The following is a 26,025-nucleotide window of genomic DNA, read 5'->3' on the forward strand; positions in this document are numbered from 1 at the left end:
GGATTAACTACATAGGTTGTGGCAGAAAGAAACATCTATGGCATTTTTTGCCCTGTGCTGAGCTCTAAGAGGCTGTGCTGGTAAGCCATGGGGAATACATCAGTGCAATCTGTCCTGTTGCATCTCCCGGGTTTTATGCTTTAAAGCACCAGATTAGTGTCTGTGTAGGCATTTGGCTGTTTGCTGTCCCACAGGAGCAATGGTTTTGTATCACTTTCAGGTGAGCCCTCCACAGTTTTGCAGCCATGACAACTGAAAGTTAGTTAGAGATTAGTTAATCAATCTTGATGCTTCCCTGTTCAGCCTCAAGGAAGGCTTGTGATGTGAGATCAAAAGTGTTGTCCCTCTTCCCTTTTCCTCTCCATTAGATGCGAGGTCACATCAATGACAAAAGCTGACAAAGATTGTGCATCTGGGGATAAGGTGGAAGCGTAGAGGGAAGGCAGAGTGGGACAACCTGTTTTGGGAGCAAGAAGCTGTTCAGTTAGCTTGGCTGTATTACTTGATAACACTCTTGATGTGAGAGGGTAATAAATGACAAGTGAAATTTAATATACAGACACACAAAGTGACACATCCATGAAAGCCTTCCTTACAAACCTTGCCATTCTTAACTATCCTGTGGTTGTGTGAGGAGAATTTCAAGGCCTAATTTCAAGACGTCCTAAAGATGTGATACAAAATTGCATTAACTGATTCAATTAAACAGCTCCAGAAGTTGAGGTAAGATGAAAGAAGGCTGTAACGTAGCTCATGTGATGCTTCCCAGGTAAAACGATATCTTGATGCAGCCAATTGTAACATCTAGCCAAGAATAACATTTTATGGAAAGATACCTGTTTCCTGGACAGACCAGTAAATGAAATGAAGTGTCACATATCTATACCAGAGCACCCTTTTTCTGTGCCTTCTATTGTTTCAGTGATCAGCTTTCAAAGCAACATCTGCAGGCAGTCAGCAGAAGATGGACATTCTCTGAAACCTGAATGTGGGTTTTGCCACATGTGTGATTACTTACATCAACTGCTAAGAATAGTGTATCAGGTGGGGCCCAGTAGCCATTCATGTGCAGGCCAGGGCAGCTTTTGTCTTTTGTATTATGGAAAATATAAATATCAGCTCGCTCAGACTAGAGGAAGGAAGATCAATTGAAACATTTTTAGATTTTTTTTTTTTTTTTTTTTTTTTTTTTTTTTTTTTTTTTTTTTTTTAGATGCAGAACAAAACTCAGTCTGTGCCACTTGTATGACTATACATGGTAAAAACAAGTAGCCTGCAATAATGAGTCTTGCAGCCTACCTTTTTCATGAAGCTCATTATAACATCCTTAAACATTACTGCAGAATTCTGGGATGATTCCTGTCTTGTAATTTCATTTATGCTAGAGGTGCCAAACAGAAAAATTAAAAGAGAATATGGTGGGGAAAAAAAAGAAGGATGGAAAACATCTTGATGGGAGGTATGCAGACTGTTTCTAAATGTGATCTATTCAAAATACATGCTAGGTGTGATAGATGGGATGAAGTTGCAAAATACCTCGGATACAGAGATAAGAATGTTATCTTATTTAAGATGTTGATGAGGCCTTATAAAAGCAGTACTGCAGAAATAATTGACCTTGGTATGCAGTCAAGGTATTATAGCTTGTTAAGTCACTGATAAATTACTCTGGAATTTGGTTGACCTGTTCTAAAAATCTGGTCATCCAAGCATGTAAAACAAAGGGCAGAAGGGACTGTAGCTCGTGGTGTTCTCAGAAACACTGTATTTCACTGAAGAAAAAAGTGTCCTCGTGCAAGGAGTTTCTCTGTTTTGAAAGGCTCAGCATAGGGAAGATGTTTGAACGCAGCCTCTTATCCTTTGGTGCCTTAGTACAGCATCTGTCCTTGCACATCTTGCTTGCTGTTGTTACTGCTGAAGAATTACTGGCCTTCCTGCAGCTCACCATAGAAATTGCCACGCTGAATGCATTCAAAAGTGTTAGGCACACCAGAAACACTGATGTAGGTCAGCCTGGCTTTTTTACTGTTTACTGTGTTCATGGATTTGGTCCTCAGTAGAGCACTGTGGAAAGCCAGCTGGTTTCCATGTGCATGCAGAATGGACATCTGATTCACAGGCAGACGTGAAAATTCTGTTTTTTGAGGGACTTGCATCCAAAATGCTATTAAAATCTATGGCTTGTGAGATACACAAAACACTGGCAGAGAATCACAGTGTAACTTGGGACTGAAGAGGAATCTACTCCACTATCCCACTCATGGCAAGGGCAGCAGTGACACCAGACCAAGTTTTTTGGGGTTTTTCACAATCCTGTCTTGAAAATTACTGATCCTAACAAAGCATCTAGCAATGTCAGCATTCTTTCTGCTAGGCTGGGTTTACTGAGAAGCTGAAATGCTGATGAAGCAATGTATAGGGTGTGATAAGGGACAGTTTGGTTGGTTTTCAGAGTGTTGATGGCTCACTTGGTTTTATTTTTTATGTGTTCCATAATATGATGTGGTCATGATAACACCAATGAGCGGCATGCATGGACTAGGGTCTTCCAAACTTCATTCTGATCTTTTAGGGGGGGTGCTTTTCAGGCAATATTTAGATGTTATTTCTAAGGATAGCAAGATAGATACACACATGTAAATTTAATCAGGAAAGTATGAAGGCATGTAGAGGGAGGAGAGGAGTTACTGGGAGAGCAAAGCAGTGTAAAATTTCTTTAAGTAATTTAGTGAATGTTGTGTAGTCTAGACATGAAAAATACTGATATCTTTAGATACAGATGTCATCATCCCTGTATAGAATATTCCTTTATAGATCCAGGCAAGAATCTGGTTTTATTTGCTGTGACAGTTCTTCTCAATATACTGATTTGTTTTGACATTTTGGCAGAGCATGGAGAAAAGGCTAGATTTATAGCTGGTATAAATTTATTTGTCTCTTCTTGTTGGTGCAGAGAGAAAGAGTTATTGGAAAACTCTGTGCTAATGTTTTAAACTGCTTGGACTCAGTACATGGAAGAATGGATTCCCAGGCACAATGGTAGTTGCTTAATAGATTTTGAGAAAGAAAATATGGGGATATTTAGAATTTTGTCCAGGAATGGGTTGAAGGAGAGAAGAAGGAAGTAAAAATTTGAGTACCCAGGTATATGCCACAGTGGCATCCCAGCCTGCTGGGATGAGATCTGGGTGTCCACCAGGTGTTCTCCCTTCCCTTTCTTTCCTTCTCCCTGTAGTTTCTTATAAAAGACAAGGGAGCTTTGTACCAAAATCCAGTGGGTGTAACTGGTCTGGAAGGCAAAAAGATTGGGACTGTGGACCAGGATGCTCCTGTCTTCTTTGCAGTACGGACACAGCATTTGTTGGCAGTGGTGGCGTTCAGTAGCAGGAGGGTGACAAAAGTACTCCTTCCTGCCTTAGCAGGCAGGTTATACTTTTTTTTGGCTAAATGCTGCTTTATCAAAAATTCTTGAGAAGGGTGAGCAATGTTTGCTGTTGGTGGAAATAGACACAACTCCATCAGCTCTGCTGGACTCATGCCTACCCGATCTTTATCAGTTTCCACTCATGGGAGAGTAGCCCAGAAATTCAGAATAGACCTGGAAATACTGACACACCACATCAGAGAAGTAGTACATGCTAAATGTCCTGTGCAGTAGGAGGGAAGGAGCAAGACAAGACAAAAGGGACTAATATTATGCTGAGGGGCTGTTTGAAGATAGGGTGGAAAAAGATGCTAAGAATGGCAAATTGAAGCAGGGGGGTTTATGCTGGTTTGGTCACAATGGATGATAATGGAAAAAGTAGATAAAGTTAGGGTAAGTCTGTTTTCTAGAGAAATACAATAGGTTTTAATAAATATGTGAGAGGGGAAAAAAGACAATTAAAAATTAAGAAAACAGTTTTGTGGCCATGAGCTAATTTCATTTTCTTTTTTTTAAAAAAAATAGGAGCAGCCTACTGGGAATTAATACAATTTTTTAGTGCAGCTGCTTAATTGGCAGCTGTAATTTATGTGTGTTCCATACTCTGAGTGAGCTTAATGAATTACAAGTAGTCACTTTCCAGTAAGTATGAAGAACAAGGATGGAACCACCACCACTGATTTAGAAGAAGATGAGAAGGAACATTGCAACAAGGTTTACTTCTCCCCTCAAATTACTTTTCAAGCTTTGGTTTCACATTGGGGAGTTCAGCTGATCTAGTAGAGGTAAGCAATTCCCTTGCCTGTTCTTTTCACCCTTCTTGCACAGCAATTTGGGTGACTGCATGGACCAATTAAAGTAACTTAACCTAAAGAAAAGTAGTCTGTAGAGAAAAATGGTAATTTTGCAGCTGGATCAGTTCCCCAGTCCAGTGGGGACTGACATGGTGGAAAGGACAGCCTGAGGTTAGGATGGGAAAGCCAGGTGCTGGAAGAGAAACAGAAATTGTTGTCACAGCTCAGCCTATCAAAGCAATGAATGAACAACCAAGCCTTGGAGAATCTGATTGAAGTTTTTCAGCGGGTCTCCCTTCTGTATCTTTGCTTTCATCACAGTTTTGTTATGAGTGCTGTTCGGTAGGCTTTCCACACGTGGACATCTGTGGGGAAATTTACTTATTGATGGGTTTGTGTTTTCCCCCGTTCCTTTGAGCATCAGCAGTGGGACCCAGAAGAAGAGCAAAGTTGGAAAGTAAGGAGGATACCCAGGGAGGGGAACAATTTTTGGTGTTTTCTTCACTCTGCACACCTGCCAGGACAGAAGGGTATATAAATGAAGCCATAAAAGGACAACGGGTCATGCTTGCACTGCACAGAATCACATGTACCTGGAAAGCTACCATATTTGGCTGATTCCTGGAACAGGGAGTACTAGTTCAATTCCAGAAAATATTTAGGACAGGAAGAGAAAAGCAAAAATGACTTATTAAAATAATGAACAGGGAAGTATGAGATCAGATTCTGTCACCAGGGCCTGGTGTCATCTAAGATGTCACTTCCCTATTCCTTGCTTGCCTGTGCCCTCTGAGTCCAAATCCTTAAATTCCTTAATGTGATTGAATGCTGTTTGTATGAGTTGCAACCTCTGCAGATAAGCAAAATCCAAAGAAACAGTATGATTACATTACAAGAAGGGGAAAAACTTCAGTGGATAAAATGTCACAGAACCTATGAGAGATCATAGATATTTAAATCATGTTTGATGGGATATATTACCTGTTCTGTTTTAAATATGGCTAAAATAATTACAGAGTAATGACATGGTGTTGGAGAGCCTTTTACTTATGCTAGGTGTTTTGTCAGATACTGTTTTCCCTAATTTGACTAAACTATCTGAGCGAGTGTTAGTTTACCCACACATACAAATATTGTAACTATTGCAACAAGTAGGGATTCAAACGAGCAACACTAAGTGAACATTTGTCGTCAAATTGAGATCTCGCGCATTGTTACAGCTGGAGTGAAAGTAGCCTTTCTGAAGCAGTGGAGGAAACTTCAAGGCATTTGTAATCGGATTCCTGTCAGAGTAACTTAAAAGCACATGCAACCAATTGGGATCACTCTACAGATTATTTTTGTTGAAGTATTTGGTACCAGTTTTATCTATTTCACACTATTTACTGTCTAATCAAACCCTGTCTCAGGCTGCCTATAGAAAACATGTCTTTGTGCCCTCTGCATCTTCATAAAATATAAAATATCTGTGACATACGAGAGCTTTTTTTTTCTTCTTTTCTTTCCTTTCAGTACTTCTTTTTCTCCCCTGTAATTATGCATTCCAGTCATTGGTGGGTTTTTCCTCATTGCAGAGAAACAGTTTTTGCTGAAGTGGCACCTCGGTAAGCTATTGGGAAACAGTCTTGCTGTCCAGAACAGAGCAAAGGAAGTTATGACAATAGATGGGTTTCATTTCAGACTTGAGGATTCTGCAGAGGTACCTAGTCTCTATGGAAGGGGTCATGCTGGAGAATATGGTCCTGAATGCTTCTATTTTGGAAAGTTCAACAGCTTGGTAGAAGGGGCAGTCCCAGTCTTTGTGCATCTGAATAGCTGGACAGTGTGAAGTGGATACTTGACAAATGAACACAAAATCTAAAAGCTACCCTAAGCAGCTGTAACTTGGGTGGTAGGAGATGAGACTTGGAGGCTTCTTTTGGATTGTAATGTGACCTACTTGCTTCTGTAACGCCTCACTTGCCAAGTTGTGGAGAGAAGTTCTCTTTGCTCTTCATATAGAGAATACAGATTGCCGTAAAGCAAAATAGGAAGCAAACTAACCTGGCTGAGTGATGGGTTCCTCATGATGAGAAGGAAAGCTTGTGCAGGTAACATGGCATTCATTTGAGCATAAATTCTATACCTACAGGTTCTACATATATAAAATTCTCAATTGCTGAACTGCTTAATGCCCTTATATGGGAGGAAGTGCCCAATCGTGCAGTGTGAGATTTGCTATGCATCTAAATACTAGGGCTGAGTTTTAAAAAAAGGAGGAGAGTTCTCGAGCATTAGTGAGATTTGCATTCTCAGGTTATAACAGTTGAAAACTGGCAAGTTATAGCCAATTATGGTTGGTAGCAGTCATTTCTTCAAGGATAATGCAAGCCCATAGTGTGGAAACATGAAGAATGTTTATAAATGAGGTCTGGCTATGCCCAAGACAAACATTCAGTCCTGAAGGAAAGCGGAAAAGGGAGAGTCATTGTATGGAAACGAGGAAAGGGCATAATGTGGGAGTTGTTGCTACTCTCTTAGATGTAACTAGGTAACTAAGAAAGTGCTTTTTAGAAATCACCGTTGCTAACACAAGTCAGTGAAATGCTCCGGTGTTAGTGGTGCTGCAGTCACAGAATCACAGGGTGGTTCCGGTTGGCAGGCACCTCTGGAGGCCTTTTGGCCAAGCCGGGCCACCAAGAGCCAGATGCCCAGGAACATGAACAGTCTTCCTATAAACTACGCCTTGTATCTGTGGCCTCTAGAGCTCAAACATGATTTTCCTTAGATTCCGTGCTGATCAATCTTGCCTGACCTGCTACTCAAGCAAAATAAACAGAAGCAGTAAGCAGGCCCTTTTGTCTGAGGTCTCCAGTGTTACCAATTACTTTAAAGTAAAGCAACAGTGAGAACGTTTTCCTGGTGTCAACAGGGTCATTGTTATGTTTTCAGAAGGGCTATTTTTATACAGTGACTCATGTTAACGCCTCTTCTGATTTGGTGTTTTTCCATCTTCTCTAAAAATGCTGCAGGACTAATGCATACTCCATAAAATTGCTCTAACTTCTGGATTTTAGCATTATGGACTTTGGCCATAGAGTTGAAAAGAGATGGTGACCCCAGTGACAATGTAGGTTTCCTTTGGTAGGGAGGCTGACGTAGTTATTTCTGCCCCTTCCACTCCACAGCTGTGAATTCTTACCTTCATGTTGCTGTTCTCCTCAGTTGTTTCAATGTGGGTTGTTGCCTGGGTAGCCACAGGGAAACTGTTCTTAACACATGGAAGGAAAAAGCCAAATATAAAAATGAACAACCTGGAGTTTTGGGGGGTTGTTTTCTTGGGTTAGTTTTTTTGAGGACACTTTTAAAATTATGCTCTCTTAGATATCCAGACTGAGTGCTGTAGTGGCTATTTTATCAGGGTAATAGTAAGCTCCAGTTGCAGGTGGGAGAGGAACACCTTAGCCCCATGAACAGAGTTCTTACTCCATGTTTGGTGTCACTCTACCTTGAAATAAAAACATGCAGTCTTAGATCTTGCAATACTGTTGTGGAAGCAAATAGTGCATCGAAGACTTGCTTCTAGCATGTACATGTGTTCCTGTGAAAGAGGTGGGGGCTGTAGAGTTTAAATCTTTTCTGTTAAAGCACAGCTCTGTCTGCTGGGCAGCAAGAGAAAGGTCTCTGGCACTGAGCTGAGCTAAGCAAGCCAGGACCTGCCTGGAGAGACTGGTCTCATGCTGTGCCTTCCACCTCACTGAAAGGCTGGAGATTTGGAGATGTTAGGCACTTCCCAGTCTCTCCTATTTCTTCTTCTTTACCTGAGATCTCTGCTGAGCTGTACTTTGGATGGCACATGACATATAACTCACGGGTGAGTTACAACTCTGGTGTGTAGCTCATACTACGTGTTTGAGCTGTAGTGGCAGCAGATAAAAGATTTTGTAGTTTACAAAAGAACTGTTCATGTTACTGGGACACCACAGGCTGCAGGTATCCTGCTGCCAGGCCCTTGACTATTGTAGCCTGTGGCATCCCAGCCATACTGGTTGGTACATGGAAACCAGTCAGACAGAAAGTTTGGTGGGTCACAAACAAGAGAGGTGGAAATACATTAAAGTTTTCTTGGTAGGAACAGTCACAGAGTTTGTTGGAATTGTTGAAGCTACATTTGTGATGTTTGGTCTCTTGTGGAGGTTGGAGCTTCTGCAGCCTTTGTCTTCCTTTTGCCTGTGCTGGGATGTTACTACTGGACAGATGGGTTGGAGAGCTTGGTGAGGTCAGTGTCTGTGCAGCAGCCTGTCTGGAAGACGTTCATGACCAACATGTGTTTGTTTATACCTTTTTATTTAAAAAGCCCATTGCTCCTGCTTTTATTTTCAGCAATAATTAGGAAGCAGATCTAAAGGGGAATGGCTGACCACATTTAAACGTTGACCTTTTTTATCACAATCCAAGCTGAAAATTTAACACTTACATAATTTTGTGGTGATTTTTGCCACCTTAGTGGTAACAGTTAAATAACTTCCCATGTTTTGATCCTGTGAACAGTGTGTGACTTTCTGGATGGTGAGAAGTTTATTGAGCCTGAAATTGAAGGTGGCTTGTTGAGAAATCAGCAAAATAGTAACAGAGAATGTTTGCCAACTCCTTCTTAGCAAGCCCCAAAGCATTTCTCTTGGCATTTTTGTAGGATTCTGAAAATACAATCATACACTTCTGGTAGAAAGAAGATGAGTTGCACACTTTTAATAGGGACCTGATCCTGTATAGGATTTTCATTTTCCCTGACATCTGGGCATCATTAAGCCATAGTGCATCACAGAAGACTGAAAAGACATTGAGGAGTTGAGCGCTCACATGAGAAATAACATGTATCTGTACCAGGTTAGGCGCAGCTTGAATTTTTAACCAAGAAAACTTCTCATCGGTGTTTTTTGAAAAGGGACTGCAGTTTAAGCAGGTTCCTTTTCTCAAGGTGTAAGATCATTCATCCTTCATTCTTATTAATCTTTTCTCTGAATGTAATTATGTTGTCATTGTATTTACAGAAGCCAGCTGTAAGAGAAATTGATTATGGAGAAAAACAAAAAGTTAATCATATAAGAATGAGTAATGTTAGAACCTGTGAGCATGTGTCTTTATTTTAGAATGGTAGTATCAGCAGGTTTTGTAAACCTGGAGAAGTGCTACTGATCAGCAAGTGCTTTTGTACAACATAAGCAAGTGAGGAAGACAGGGAAGGAAGAGTTAAATTTCTATTAATAGCCTCCTGTTTAAATCACTTGGCTACATACTTTGTGGAATGAAGCTTGTGGTGATACAATGCCTTGGAGTTTCACTTGCCTGCTGTTCAACTGGCATTGAATCAATACACAGTCAGTTTGAATTTGGAAGTTACTTGTATAAAAGTAAACTCTGTACCACTTTTCTAGCACTCAACTCATTCATCAGAGGTCAAGGAGAAAATGCCTTTGCCACCACTGACATGGAGCAATTAGGCTGATAGCCATGAATATGAAAGCTCCTATTTATTGTCTTGTTAGTGCCAAAACAGTTGTTCTTGCCAGAGTCTGGATTATGCTGTTGGTGGTTAAATACATCTGCACGTTCTTGTGAAGTATATGGAATAAAGGGGAAATAATGAAAGAAATGTTTGGAATATTTTATTACACACCCCTATCTTTTTCTCCTCAAGTGCTGGTTGAAGTTCAGTTTGTGGTTATAGCACAAATGGACAACCATCTGAATACTTAGATTGCTTAGATTTATTTCTATTTCGACTACATTTTTTTGACTTGTCTTTTCCAAACTAAACGTTAAAAAAAAAAGAGGGAACAAGGACCATAGTGGGTTCTGAGCTCATCACTCTGTTAACCCTAAGACACATTTCAAAGTTCAAGCCCATAAGATGCCAAGACTATCGCCCTCATGTCAGAATTGAAAATTAACATAAGTGTAAGCTGCTGCTTCTACTTCTTTGCTGATGCTCTCATAATTTAGGCTGAATATTTGCATGGTGCATTTCAGTAACTGGAGCATATTTGCCAGAAGCAATTGATTCTTCTGGTAAATGTCAACAGTGCAATTGATTGCATTGGGCAGTTCAGATCAAACTGAATCACGGTGTGTGCCTGTCCCTGTTGTTTATACATGTCTGTATAGATGCAATCCAAACATCTGTAATAAGAGGAAAAGATAAAGTAGTGTCTTTTCTTGCACATTGTATAGACCAATTTAATTTTTTAGAATGCAGGGTATTTACTGTCCCAGTCTCACCGGAGATAGTGTTATATGGAAATTGCTCCTGTTGTATAAAAGAGAATTATACTGTGCATATGCTTTCATAGTGAGCTGAGAAGTGGTTTATTTTAAAAAAGAAAAAAATTAAGCACTGATACAATCCGTAAGTTTTTCTTCATTCCATGCCCCAATTACCATTTTAACAGCACTTGAATTAGTGACTTATATATTACGGAAACCAGGATGAAGGTGGACAGAAGTGCTTTTTCCTGGCCATGACGTTTTGTATTTTTTTAAGAATATGATACAATTGTCAGCTTCAGCCAATCTCCCATTCTTCCATGCAGCACAAGTGAATTTTCCTGCTGTTTCCGTGTTGGAGCAAGCCGTCATGTGACTTGCAAGGCCTCACCAGGCTGACTATTCTAACTTACTCACATCACATCAGCAAAATGATGCTGCTCTTGCTGTATGGCTGCACTTTGTTGATGCAAAGTAGGGAACAGTAATGCACGACCATGTACCATGAGAGGAATGGCAATGCCCTTTGCAGTCTGGTTTTAGAGTAATGGGTGTCAATTTTCCCCTCTCTTGCAAAGTGCCATTGCTCCCTTCTTTGAGCATCCGGGATGTGATGTGTGGGTGGTACAGCAATGGCTGCTGTCTGAGTTGTAGGGTGTTCCTTGTAAGAGCAAAAAGTACTTTTTCTAGTGGCTGTGGTGTTCATGTGCTGGCCATGTCCTGCATTAGCAGAATGCCTTTGAGGTAGCACGGGGTGACTGAATGATCCTGTACTCTTCCCTCCAGGGTTTTGCCCTTAGATTCCAATTCCTTCCCCTACCTCATACCATCAGCAGCAGCTTTATCTCTTGGACGGTTAGTGTCTTCGCGCTCAGTCACTGCCACTGACCAGATCAGCTGCCATCAAAAAACACCTTGAGACTGGAGCTAATGTTTCTTTCCTTTTCAAATGACAAAATGCATGTATAATACTGTGCTGCCCTGGTTCTGAATAAAAGGAAATTAGGATACTGGTGTTTGGAACTTGTTAAACAATTGCCATACAAGACCACCAAACTAACAGCAGCTCTTAAATAGCACGAAAATAGAAGCAAATATGTTTCAATAAATCTTTGCTCTCTTTTTTCCCCTCTTCTACAGGAATATTTTTACCCGAAATACTTGGGTGAGTTGCAGCTTTTATTTTCACTTTGTGGGAGTGCTGGTATGTGCCTAACACTGGAGCTTGTCACATCTGAAATCTCTGCTAAGGAAGGTGATGGACATCTGATTGCAATAAACTTGCATTGCTAACTTTAAAGCTAGACTTTATGTTCCTTATTTTACTTTGAGGTGTGTGTTTTTACTTATGTGTACATTTGCAGACAAAGATGCTTTATGTGTTTTCTGCATGTTAAAATCTTGATGTTGCGTATATATCTGTGGCTTGCACTGCTATGAAATAATTTGTAGTTTTCTACCTTTTCCCCTTTTTAATTAAGTTAGCTATTAACTAATATCCTTATTAAAAAAAAAAAAAGGTGCCTGGTTGAACTACTGGCTTATTCTATTGACTGTATCATAGTCAAGGCATCATACTGTTTTCTATTTGTGTTTAATATGTTGTACTTAAGATCACAAATGCCGCAGTAGGAGAAAAATCCATGTGCTTTTTAGATATTTTGAGAAGTTTAGTTGGTCAAATTTGAGTAGCTACTCCCATAGTTTTAGAATCATAGTAGCATCTGGTTAAGTGATCATCCTCTTCAAATGGGTTTTAACTACTGTACATCAAAGCTAAAAGATTGCGGTGAACTTCAGAATGTTAAGGCATCTGGAAGATTATAATATTGCATAGCTTTTGCATCCACCTTCCAAATCCTTGCAGGCCAGGTATAATTTTACATGCTTTGAACAGCTGTCCTTCACCACTGTAACAATAACAATATCATTTTCTGTTTTTCAGCTTGTATTCAGAAATATGGGTCACCGTATAAAAGAAATCCAGATTTCCTTACATGTGTTCACAGTAAGCATTTTTGGTTTTTATATTGTAGTTAAATGTTCTCTCATTCTACCTGAAGGTGTGGGACTAGCTCAGCCATCTCTATTTTTGGTAGTATTTCAATACTGGTCTTCCTATTTTTCAGGCTTGAGACTTCATACCACTAAACAAAATCTTTCCCATTTTATAACCTAATGCCATCTCGCTGTCATGTTTCAGTGCTTCAGTATTTTATGATGCAAGTTTCTTTCCCACCTGTTTCCCAAGGTTTGAATAATCTTAGAAGCAAGAGGGACAAGAAATAGGAGGTACCGTAAGGTTGCACACTCTGCTTGGCCCTTCGTTTTCTATTCTTTTGCATGCTAGCTTTGGCTCGCCCCATTAAGGAACCTTAAGAAAAGCTTAAAGTCAAACCCAGGATTGTGTCAGCCTTCTTTACATTAAGAGATCAGTTTCATGTATCACACGACTATGCTTTGAATATTGCTACCTTTAAAAACTCAGATCAATTTGGAAGACAAACTGATAACTTTGTAGTGGGTGGGGGTTTTTCTGTTCTTCACTAACATTAGAGAAGAGAATTTGATGAATTCTAATACCTTCTGGTTGCCTTTTGAAGCTTAGCAGTGCTAAAGGTAGAAAACTGCGTAAGTATACTAAATATGTCCCATGAGCAGTTCAAATGTGGAGAAAATCAGATGTATGTATATTTATTTTCTTTTTACCCCTGGGTTTCAGTCTTTTATTGTCATCAAGTTTAATTAGTCATGTGTTCATACAAGTGCAAGTGCAACCAAAGCAGGATCAGTATTTAGTCAACCTTTCACATTTATAAACGTCATTAAAACAACCTTTTTTAAGAGTGAATTCCAAGGTTAGTAAGTGGTATGTGAAGAATTTCCCTCACATATTGCTGCAATATCACTTTTGGATGTTGAGTCCTTTGAACTGGGAACTCTTGGACCTGTGGTACCTGTGTTGGCTGCAGCATGCCAGCTAATTCAAAGTGGGATGTGAGGCTGAATGCTTAGGTTTACTTGTGTGTGTGGCACAGCAAAGAGGCAGGACTTCCTGATGAAAATGGTGATACCGACTGGGAACACTTGTTCGAAACAGCTAATCAGTGTCTCAGAAACGAGAGTCTAAAGGGGAGTGATGAAAAAATCTGAAGAAATAAAAGCTGAATAATTATTTGTAGGGCTTTCTGCCCATTGCACATGCAGTGGTTTGGAAAGAAAATGATAATATTTTCCTCCATTAAAATATTAAAAGGCTTTTAAATGGCTGAGTTTTGGCTAGCCATCATCAATTCACAGGAGAAGTAATAGAGAAGGAGCCTGAAATGTGCTTGGAAGAATGACAGGCTTCGTGCTTGGCCAATACCAGTGTGCCTCTTAATTTTTCACAGATACTTCCAAAACACTGTGTAGCTCTATGGGTTTGTGCCTGCAAGACGCTTCTTAATTTTGTTTCTTAACGGCCTTTCTCCTCTCAAAACAAGGTAGTGGAAAGTTCTTTTAACCTGGTATACACAGACATTGAACAGCCTAAGAGCTGGGGGATGATTAACTGGGGGATGATTAACTTTATGGTGGAAATAAGGTAGAAATTTTAAGTATGACAGTGATTAGACAGCTTAGACAGAATATGGGAGGATTCCTAATTTCATAAACTTTGAGGTCAGATTTATACAGCTAGGATTCAGCTCCAGACTCAGAGAATTAGATACAGTGTGTAGATAGGTGTTTCCAGCATGAGTGCTTACATGAGCAGTATTCCCATCAGAGTTAGAAGAGAGTTAATCTCCTCTGATTCTAGAGGGATTCCCCCAACCAAACTGTGTCTGCTCTGGGGAGACCTGAGGCCCTCTATGGACTCTGTTTATTGTACTATCTCCACTGAGACTGCAATGAGTATTTATAATTGCTTTGCAGATAGATGCTGACTTTACACACGGATACCTGTACTTTCTCTGCCTATCTGGATCTTTTTCTAAAAGAGATTCTGCAGGTCATCTAGGAATTAAGGATTTGGTTCTGCAAGGCTGTGGAAATCTGTACAGGACTTTTGGGAAAGGAAGCTTCATGGGGCCTTAAAAAACACAATGAGATTCTTGTTAGGTCACGTGTGCCTGCTTTTTACTATTAAATTACTAAGTGTAATATTCTTTGCAACCTAGCATTCTCTTTATGAAGTTTCAGTATGAACTATTTTGTGGGTATCAAAAAATAAATTCACAGAACAAAATGATGAACTGAAAGTGACAGGCAGCAAGCACAAGCCAGGTCTTGTTTCCATACAGATTTCAAAGATGGAATTGGTAGTTCTATTCTCTGTATGCACTTATGAGCTTCATAGGTGCTATCACACACAGCTCAAAGCACATGAAAAGGTCATGTTCATCACTACTTTTAACAGCTTTACTAAAATCTGTCATGTAGATGAATGGAAATGAGCTCAATTTTTTTCTTTACAATGGTTTCAGTCAGGAGCACCTTCTATGAAGCCAGCAGAATTACACAGCTGTGAAACCACCAGAACAGTATAGGAGTGTGTCTTATGTTCTCAAACTCTCATGATAAGAGGGAGCAAATAATCAGCACAGTGCTGATGTGATATAAATCTCTGTGGTTGTTATCCATGGATTATACCATGGGTTGTTATCCTGCTGGGCACTGTTACTACCACCTGGCTCTGCAAGGCATGTCAGAATCCAGTTTGAGGGGAAGAATCAGAAACTTGTGGATACGCCAGATAAGTTGGGCATAACCCTGTTGACTTGTTTTGCTTATCAAATGACTGAAAACACTGCCATGTTTAGGAGGCTTGGTTTGTGCTCCTAAAAAGAAAATACTTGGCTTATTATACCTAAACCATTCTGTTTAATGTACAGATTCTGATCTGTCAAGGAAAAGAAACATCCTGGTCAGACTAGCTCTATTATGGCTCATCACCACCTTAACCTGGCTTCTCCTTCCCCAGCTCCTCCACCTCCAGCAGTGTGTCAGCTGGGCAGTGATTTACTGGGAGGTGTTCTGGCAGGTGGAGGTTAAGACAGCCCATGTAGCTGTGTTTTGTTTGTGTGGCCTGGCCTCTTTGGCTGTAGCTTTGCCCCAGCTCTGCACATCTGGAAGATTTCATCTGAACATCTGGAAATGTTCAGAAATCTGCTTTTTCACTGTGAGAGTGAACCACAGCTAGCACAGGTTGCCCAGGGAGCTTGTGGAGTCACCATCCTCGAGATAATCAAAAGCCTTCTAGCCATGGTGCTGAGCAACCAGCTGTAGGTGGCCCTGCTTGAGCAGGGAGGTCGCACAAGTGATCTCCGGAGATGCCTGCCAGCCTCAGCCACCTGAGATTTAAATCTGAGGCAGTCAGTGCAAACAGGAGTGCTGTTCAGTGCTTTATGAGACATCAAATGGAGCTGCTACTGCCTGCACTCATAGAAATGTTAAAGTTCTTTCAAAGCAGCTTGTCATGACAGTCACTTTCAGGATCACACAGAGGAAGCTAAGAAGAGATACGTAGAAGAAGTATAATCCTGGCAAAAATAGGAGTCTTAACTTCTCTCAGTTTGAGAAGTCTGATGGGGCTCCTAATTTATGAACAGTTCCCCTCCTAAAAGCCTCCCTGCTATGCTACGAAGTCACATTTCAGACTATCAAGAGTGTGTACTGGATTCGGCAGAACCAGTGCATGGAGACCAGTGCAGGTCTTCTCTGCTGTTGCTCACTTAATGTACGCACTGGGCACTTTCCAATGGTGGGAGGAGATATGTAAAAAGAAAGGCCTTTGAACTAGGTGAGGTTTGCAATCTGCAGAATGAGCTTCTGCACTGTTCCTTCTGGTTAAAGTTGTGCAAACAGTTAATGCACTCATGTTTTTGAAGACCACTTATCTAGAACACTGGTGTTAACGGGTTACTACTACATGATAGCTACCAAATCACTTTTTTGTGGAAACAAGGGTATTCTCTCATCCTTCCTTTAGTTACCTCTGCAAAGCACTGTCCCTGGGTGTTTTGCAGGTAAGTGGGTAGGTGAATTTGGGCAGGTGACTACAATTGGTCAGTAGTTACATGATACTTTGAGATTTATTCCTTCAATCCTTCCGAAAAGGTGGCGACTACTCCCTTGCTTCTTTCCAATGAGAAAATACATTGCCAAATACTGGAACTTGGCCTAAAAATCCCCATAGGAACATTGTGTTCTCTGTAAACTGGATTCATGGTTTGCTTTCCTTGACTGTTTATGTATGGGTATTCATTTTTATTTTCATTCTATGTAATAGAAAAGGTCTAACAAAAATTTCATTTATAAACTTTTGCTAGCCAGAAATCTATCAGCCCTGGTAAGATCCTCAGTTGAACTACCAAAAATGATTGAAAAGAGTACCCATCCTTTCTTGAGGATTTTAGTTGATACTGCTTTTTGTTTTCTCAAAAATTAGCGATAGTAGAAAAATGAACTCCTTTGAGTTGTTTCAGGATGTTCCCTTCAGATATGGGGGTGGTAGCTCACTCCCTTTTGCAATGAGATGAATTCCACTGCATGTGCTCTGCAAAATTCCTGGCACAGCTTGTTTGGCATGTGAGCACTGAGAATTCGCTTCCAGTTTTGCCAGGTGCAAGTATTTCTGAGTGATTCCCCAACACTGTTTAAGCTTCTCAACTTCTGATGAGAGTGAAACACCTGGTTGTCAGTGACTTCAATGTATTGTTCTGTTTTGTTTTGGTTTTTTTATTCCTTGTGTAAATCAGATTTGCCAAACCAGTGTTCTCCCGATCCTTGTCACAAAGAAGGGACCGTCAAATGCGAGGATCTCAAGGGGGACTTCTATTGTGAATGCAAGCGTGGCTGGCAGGGAAAAAAATGTGAAAAAGGTAATTGGGTTTCATTATCTTTCATTCTTGTAACAAAGATATTTTGGGTTCTGTTGTATTCTCAAATGGTCACTGACACTGTGCTGCACAGTGCAAAAGTCACAGAAGTGAACCTGGATTACACACTGTTCGTGCTTTACCCTTCTATCAAACAGGTAGTTTTTTCGCATCAGCATTTTTATATGACTTTAGTGGAGCTCAGCTTGGTCTTGGCAAGGTAATCCAAGAAGTTACATTCCAGCTTTCTGCTCCACCCCTCTGAAAGCCGCAGCAGCAATAGAGTTGTAGCGCCTTTTCAGCTGAACTGCATCAGCTGCTGCTGTGAACCCTGGTGTAACAGATCACAGGCCGCAGAGCCAGAGAAGCTGGCCCATCTTCCCATCTAGCATCCCTGCAGTGGGAACAATGACTTTCAGTTGGCAAGTTGAGGTCTGAGTCTGATGACACACAAACTGATAAAATTAGTCTGTTAAAGGCTCCTTGCTAGTAGGACCTTATTCCATGTCCACTTATTTCCACATATTCCATTGGTGTATTTCCATCACCTCAAAAGAGAATTTCAGACAGAAACTATTTGTGCAAGAAGTTCCAGCTGCCCACAGAGCTTTCTCTACAAGTTATCTTCCCTCCTCTTGTTTTATGGTTTCTTTTTTTTTTTCTCTTCTGCCTGCAAGGCTTCCTGTCAGGGCCACTGCTTTTTTTGCTTGCCAATAGTAAGTAATGTCTAGAAGTTGTATCCAGCCAGTCCAGAATTGTGGCAACCAAGACAGCAGGAGAACCAGGCCTTTCCTTCTCATGTAAATATTGTGATGAGATTAGAGGATCACTCAAGCATCTTTTTTAATCAATTCAGAAAGCAGGCCAGTCAGTATCCAGTGGGCTTTGAGAGCTCAGACACTGATCAGTCTGAAGCATATTTCCTTATTTTCTTATAAAATGCCCTGACATGCTGTTCTACCCATCAGCTAACTCTGGAGTCCCATAGACAAAGTGGGACACAATGAGCAGGTAGGGTAGATTGCGAGTGAAATCCAGGCTCTGCTGGATTTTACAGGCTTTAGCTGCCAACTTCAGTGGAGCACGGTTAAGCTCACAATGTTCAGCATGTGTGAACTTAGAACTTTCTGTGTTCTCATGAGTTCTGTAATAGTAACAATATAGTGTTCCTGCTTTATTTAAAGCTTTTGTCCTGGGCTTACTGGCCATGACATAATTTTAATACTTAGTTATGATATAAAATACATAACTAATTTGCTTCAGCAAACAAGCTTCTTTGCCTCCACAGTGACTAAAGATACTCATGTATTCTCAGAGTGTTGAAGGAGATACTACTCAGTTACAGTTCCTTCTCTCTCCCTCTTTTTTTTTTCTTAAGTTAAACAATCTTCGGCTTATGTGCATGAAGTGTTTGAATAAAATCTTTGTGCTTTTTGTAACCATTTGTTGCATCTGTAATACTGTCTCTTGTTTGGTCTTTCTCCTTCCCAATGCCCATCTCACTCTCACCCTGTAGACTGTTTACAGATGTGAAAAGCTGACTGTAACACTTTCTTTTGATGTAGATATTGATGAATGCAGAACACAGAATGGCGGCTGTAACCAGCTCTGCCTCAACAAGCTAGGCAGCTACCGGTGCTCATGCTACAGTGGTTACACTCTTAAAGACAGCAGAATATGCGAAGGTAAGCTTTGCTGGGACTCTCAGGTTGCTTGGGGGCTGCTTAGTGACTTGCGTCTGTATTTCGGAGATCTGGGTTGCCCTGAATGGTCCTGGTCTGCTCCCTAGCCCAGGAGAAACTTGCTGGTAGCTCCTCTTAGCTTTACTCCACTGGGGTTATGCTGAGTGCTCCAGCCAGCCTACATGCCTGGGCTTGTCAGCAGTTGGACCATGATGCTCTCAAAAGCATAACACAGGCGTGATTCATGGAGGATTTGTGGCTTGGACTGTGCTAAATTGGTTTAGTTGATCAGTCCTCATATCCTGACATTGAGAGGAGGAAGTGCTGGCCAGATGTGTTGTTATGATTCTTTCCAGCCTCACAGTGTTGTAGTATGTGAGCCATTTGTTTTTCTTTTGTCTGTTTCTTATTTTATTTTTTAAAATTTGGATATGTGCAGCAGCTAATGAATTCAGATAGATTCAGATTACTAAATTCACTGCAACTGAATATTAATAGGTGTAGAAAGGCCCTAGCAAAGGTTGGCAGCTGTTTTACATACCAGCTGAGAACAGAAAGTGAGGACCTGAAGTTTCTGATTGAAACTGCAGAATGAATTTACATAACCAAAACTTTAGCAACTGAGATTTTAAAAGTGTTAAGAAACTGCATGCTGACACAGAGACTCAATAACTCAATAACAGGTGGCTGTTAAAATTATGTGCATCTCATGAAAAAAGAGGTATAATCCTCTTGCAGATGGATGTGATGACGTATTTCTAAACAATTTGCATACCTGATCTGAACAACTTATAAATGCTACCAGCAAAAAGAAAAAGAGCAAGGTTTTATTTCTATGTGACTTCCAGTCTAAAAAGTGATGACTGTATAGATTACATGGTATCCCTTCCTAATGGGAGCAGCAACTTAGAAGAGCCAACTTCACTTTTGAATTGTCCTCTGGTGCCAGTCAGCATGGACAGGTGAATGGCTCACAAATGTGTTTGTTTTCCTGTGTGTGCACATTTGTTTCATACCCTAGTACTGTCTCCTAGAGCACTGTGAGAACTACTACATAAGCATTCTGTAGCTTCAATGTGTGACCTTCCAGCTGCTGAGATTACTGTCAAGTGTGGTTATTGACAGCTCAGATTTATCACTGCATTTTGACTTTTTTCCATGTTTGTTTCCTGTCATCATGAGCATACACACAAAAGTTCCCTCTTGTCTTGATTTGTAGACTGAGCTACACAGGGTACACAGCCAGTTCACTCATACGTGGGAAAATCAACAACAGCAATGTGTAATTGTAGTTTTAACACATACTAGAAAGCAAAAGTAAATATTGAACTCTCAATATACTGCAAATGTTTTGTCAACACCAGGATTCTGCGGGGTATTAGTTAACATGTGAGGAAAACACTCAGGTTTTTTTATGGACTTCCAGTACTTTGCCTACCTTCATGGTGAAACCCTACATCTCTCTGGCACAGCTTGTTCTCTGTGACAGATTGGGCTGCTTCAATTCTCCTTTGCCACTACAGACCAACAGATTTAGATCTTAGCTTTGTTAATCTATGAAAAGTTACTCTCTGCCTGTCTGGGGACACAGAACAGCAATCTGTGAAGTGCTACAGGCTGAGTGTTCCTTCAGTGTTTTGGTAAAATTCATGCTGCTGCTCCCAAATTTCTGCCTGTTGCTTTTTCAACCTGCAGCTTCAGTCCCCCTGAGTGGGGAGAGTGAGGATTTTTGGTTTTGTGGTAGTTGTTTTGTTCTACAGTTTTTCTCCTGGTTCACTCTGCATTGTTTTTTCTAATGGTCGTTAATGGCTTAAGCTAAAAAAGACCAACTGAATTTTGAAGCTTGAAGTCACTTCTTATAGCTAGCTAACCCTAAAAGTAGGTTCTTAAAGATACTGGTTTTTTGATTTTCCAAAATTATGTAGGGATCTTCTTGCCCTAAGCTCACTCCGGTGTGTGAACAGTAAAGTGATTATACTTCTCTGAAGTCATGTTGTTTAATTGCTTGTTTTGCAGACATAGATGAATGCACAGCATCAGCAGATATCTGTGGAGAAGCTCATTGTAAAAATTTAATAAGCTCGTATGAATGTCTTTGCGATGCAGGCTACAAGTACGATGATGTGAAAAAAACTTGTCAGGGTAAGCTCAAGAAATATGTTAGCATTTATTATATAATTTAAATCTGTAGAACCCCAGAAATTTAGTTTCAGGCTTCAGTAAAAGCTTTTTTATTTCTTTTTAATCCTGCTTACATACTGGAGTTCTGTTCCCTTTCCCTAGTTGGGAGTGAGTTTGCAGTATGCGGTCACCTTTAAGTTCATCGAGCTTGCTGTCATCTTTGAGTTAATTGAGTTTGCAGTTGTCTTTGATGACTTGAATCGAGCTGTACAAACCAGAGTAGTGAGATTTCTTGAACTTTCAACAAGTGCAAGATCTGGTGAAAGCTTGGAAGCATCTGTGCCTATTGCTGTCTCTCTTTATAGGACAAGAAAAGTTACAAAGCAGTAGCTGTTTTTTCAAAACCTCTCTTGTGGTATTACTCTGAACTAGGAACTTAATATGTACTGGAACCATGCACAGTTCTGCTAGCTACACTGCCACAAGCTTTCCCAACAGACTATGTTTTGAAAGTGTTCCAAAACCAGCATCGTTCCCTGCCTTTTGTCTAAGTTAACGTAATGACTCAAATCACACTCCAACCAGTCCTGTTGGGCGTTAAGTGTTAAACTCTGCCTGAAGAGATCCCTGTGGGCTATCACAATTTGCTTTCCGGCATTTGTTTGTGAAGAAGATAAAAAACAGCTGAAGAAAAAAAAGAAAAGAAAACAGTGAATGAGAAACTCAGGTTTTATTTGCAGTCCCTGACTTCAAGGAGCAGAAGCCAGTCAGTACAGGCATAGCAGAAGGGGCCTGAAGGGAGGAGGTTTTGTCTAGAAGTTAAAGCCCAGGGCTCTGCTCCAGCAGACAAGTAGTTGAGTTCTGCTTCCTGCCTTCCCACTGACTTGCTGTGTATCTTTGGGCAGCTGGAATCTGTCTGTGAAAATAGATTTCACAGAATAAGCTGAGTTGGAAGGGACCCACAAAAATCCAAGGATAGAGTCCAACTCCCAGCCCTGCACAGGACCATCCCCAAGGGTCACACCATGTGCCCAAGACCATTGTCCAAATGCTTCTTGAACTCTGTCAGGCTTGGTGTTGTGACCACTTCCCTGGGGAGCTGTTCCAGTGCCCAACCACCCTCTGGGTGAAGAACCTTTTTCTAATATCCACTCTAAACCTCCCCTGACACAATTTCAGGCCATTCCCTTGGATCCTGTCACTGGTCACCAGAGAGAAGAGATCAGTGCCTGCCCCTCCTCTTTGCCTCACGGGGAAGTTGTAACTGCAATGAGGTCTCTCCTCAGTCTCCTCTTCTCCAGGCTGAACAGACCAAGTGACCTCAGCTGCTCCTCACATGGTTTCCTCTCAAGGCCCTTCACCATCTTTATTCCCTCCTTTGGATGCTCTCTAATAGTTCAATATCTTTTTTGTATTGTGGCACCCAAAGCTGCCCCCAGCACTCGAGGTGAGGCTGCCCCAGTGCAGAGCAGAGCGGGACAATCCCCTCCCTTGCCCGGCTGGCGATGCTGTGCCTGATGCCCCCCAGGACACGCTTGGCCCTCCTGGCTGCCAGGGCACTGCTGACTCAGGTTCAACTTGCCATTGATCAGGACCCCCAGGTCCCTTTCTGTGGCACTGCTTGCCAGCCTCTCACTCCCCAGTCTATTCATACATCCAGGGTTGCCCTATCCCAAGTGCACAATCCAGCACTTGGAACTTGAAGTTCCCTTGTTGAACTTCATCCATTTGGTGATTGTCCAGCCCTCTAATTTGTTGAGGTTTCTCTGCAGGGCCTCCCTGCCTTCAAGGGAGTCAACAGCTCCTCCTTTTGTGCAGATGCTGATTTTAACTCTTCTCTCCTGTAAAGATATGGCACAGGGCACAGAGCACTTGGGCATGCTCAAGTGTAAGGTGCTACAACACAGCACTAAAAATGCTTTTTTAGCCCAAGATGGTTCATGTTTAAACAAACTCAGTGGTTTTGTCTCTCTTCTTCACTGGTTTTGTGTAGATATAGATGAATGTGAAGAAAAGCTCTGTGAACAGACCTGTGTCAACTCACCAGGGAGTTACACCTGTCATTGTGATGGCAGAGGGGGAGTGAAACTTTCTCAGGACATGAATACATGTGAGGTATGTCAGCATTCATTGCTGTAACTGCAGAACAGACCTTTACTTTACAGCACTCTCTGATTCTCTTTCTGCTGTGTGAGGAGAATAAGCACTCAGAAATATGTTTTGATTATAGAACATCATACCATGTGTGCCTTTTGCTGTTGGAAGGAGTATTAAATCCTTACACCTGGGGAGGATGTTCAGCGGCACACCTGTTATCAGGCTGCGCTTCAAAAGGAAACAACTGACGAGGTGAGGACAATTTAGAATGACAGTCAAATGCTCTGAGTGGCTTTGATGCATGCAAGGGAGTTGTTACAATAATAATTGACCCTACATTCATATTAGTTGCTTGGATTATGAAGTTCTGTAAGGCTAAACATTGTCCAAACCAGTAATTGAGAAAGGCAGCCTTGACCACAGAGCTGTTAGGATAACTACTGAAATACAGTATTGTATTCTCTATTTTTGATGATATTTTAAAAGCTGTATTCACATCTTAAGGCTTTTAGGAGTGCATTAAAAGCTAGTATATTTTAACAGAGCTTTATAGCTGCTAGAATTGATGCTATCTGTATGGAAAGTACTCTGTGGTTTTTTAACTCTGCATAACTAATTTATTTCTTGGCACCTGTGTGGTCAGACTTGTGGCTGAGTTCGACTTTAGAACCTTTGATCCTGAAGGTATCCTTTTCTTTGCTGGAGGCCATCAAGACAGCACATGGATAGTCTTGGCTTTGCGCAAAGGACGGCTAGAGCTGCAGCTGAAATACAACGGAATCGGTCGCATGACCAGCACCGGACCAATTATCAACCATGGCATGTGGCAAACGGTGAGTCCGGAGCCCTGCTGAGGTCTTACTCCTTCTTGGCTTGTGTGGGATGTACTCAAGTGCAGATAGATCTTCTGTACTCTTGGGAAAATGCTTTTCCGACCTATCTATCCATTAAATGCATGCCAGTATGTTATACATTCTAAGGTGAGAATGGGATATTTTTCCCAAAAAATTGAATTATGCTTTATATCCATTGTAATATAGACTGCATCTCTAATTTGCACAACCAGAGCAACCACTTGCACAACCAGTGCCTTTGAGATGCAGTAGGGCTATGATGACTTCACGTCAGTTCAAGAAGATGTCCTCTGGGTGAGGGCTGGAAGTGCGTAAGAGGGAAGGAGCTCTGTTCTTTTAAGAAAGTTTCCAAGTGTGTTTGGGGCGGGGGGGGAGGGGGAAGGGGTGTCGTTGCTTTTGTTTATTCATTCATTTGTTTAGTCACAGGGCTCAGATTGTCTGAGGCCTTGACAAATCTCTTATGCTACAGTATCCTTTTTATAAAGTCTTCAGGCCCGTTTATATACAAAATAGACTGTTTCCCTTGTAAAGATACTGGGGTCTATTAGAGAATCACAGAATCATCAAGGTTGGAAGAGACCTCTAAAATCATCAAGTCCAACTGTCAACCCAGCACTACCACTGTAACCCATGAAACATCTGTTTACTGATACTGTAATCCCAGCAACCTCATGAGATTGTACGGATTGGAAGGATTCGTGTTCCTCTTGGCACTCTCACACAACATCGACTGGTGATTTGGGTAGCATTATGGTTGTTACCATTTGTGACAGGACCATGGAAAACATCCTGCAGTATGATCTACACTAGACGAGCAGTTTATACATGCTTTCTCACTTCTGCCTTTTCCTCTCCTTTCATTTTTTCTTACTTAATTAGTTATTTTAACTTTTAAGTTGATGTGCCTCTTGGGGAGTGGGTGGGAAGTTCTCAACTCACATACGAGACAAATGCAGATACAGGTAACTGTGAATCATTTGCTGGTTTACATTTTTTAGTATATAAAAACTCAAAATTATACGTTAAAGAAATAAGCAAGGTGGGAAAAAATTTGATTCTAATTAATAAATAATGAAGTCCTTGAATACATTCACTATCAACTACTGACATTTGGTAATGTTTTCAGCAGATGAGGTGATGTTTGGTTTAGTTCCTTTTGTGTCAGTGAAACAATTTTAGATTCCAAATGGAGAACTGTAGAGGTTCAGTGAAGCTGTAGATAAAATGTGTGACAAGCTGTATCTTTACATATAAGAATAGCTTCAAGCCAGTTCTTACTGAATTTTATGGTAGGAGTTGTTCTGCTAGATTGAAATACGACAATTGTAATTGCCTGCAAAGAGAGGATGGTGACAGAAGATGTGAAAAGCAGAGTGGATGCTACTGGGGTGACTTGGGAGTCACAAAAATCAGCAGTTACCAAGCTAATTCATTTAACACAGGACCTAACATACTTGTTAAGTTCCAGACCTCATTATGAGATAATTACAAACTACCCCATATTAGTTTGAGGGGACACAGCTGAAATGTATTTTCTTTCTTCAGGGAGACAAGGCAGTGTGACAAAAGCACATGTCATGTTTAGGCAAGGGTTATTGGTCTCCTGCCAGTTATCAGCGTCAGGGTTCTTATCCCCAGGTATCATCCCAACCAAGACATTGCCTGGCTGAGTTTCTGCAGCAACACACCCTGAGCATTTTCCGAGAGATTGTGTAAATCCCTCAGAAATCCTTCCTGAGGGCTTTTTGGGACAGTACAGACCAAGCTGTGGGTGCTCTGTGAGGCAGGTGGGCAGGACCCACACTGATGGGGTAGGGGCAGAGGTGTCCCTGCATGTGGGCTGAGCAGGGCTGGGCAGCTGCCAGAGGCATAGATAATATGGCACAAATGGAGGAGAGGGCATCATGCAGTGCTGGCACAGGAATGTGTGCCTGGAGCAGGTCAGTG

At 41.1% G+C, this 26,025-nt stretch overlaps 1 protein-coding gene across 1 annotated transcript in view; it reads left to right on the forward strand.

Moving 5' to 3' along the window:
* Nucleotides 1–26,025, forward strand: part of GAS6 (growth arrest specific 6) — a 41,833-nt gene that overhangs the window by 3,766 nt on the left and 12,042 nt on the right. Inside the window, exons 3-10 of the mRNA XM_008635855.2 lie at nt 11,602–11,626; nt 12,407–12,469; nt 17,205–17,327; nt 18,890–19,009; nt 21,023–21,148; nt 23,121–23,242; nt 23,358–23,476; nt 23,868–24,057. Coding sequence (XP_008634077.2) covers nt 11,602–11,626; nt 12,407–12,469; nt 17,205–17,327; nt 18,890–19,009; nt 21,023–21,148; nt 23,121–23,242; nt 23,358–23,476; nt 23,868–24,057 — 888 coding nt within the window. The remainder of the gene's footprint in view (nt 1–11,601; nt 11,627–12,406; nt 12,470–17,204; nt 17,328–18,889; nt 19,010–21,022; nt 21,149–23,120; nt 23,243–23,357; nt 23,477–23,867; nt 24,058–26,025) is intronic.

Source organism: Corvus brachyrhynchos, unplaced genomic scaffold (genome assembly GCF_000691975.1).
Source record: "Corvus brachyrhynchos isolate BGI_N302 unplaced genomic scaffold, ASM69197v1 scaffold83, whole genome shotgun sequence".
NCBI lineage: Eukaryota > Metazoa > Chordata > Aves > Passeriformes > Corvidae > Corvus > Corvus brachyrhynchos.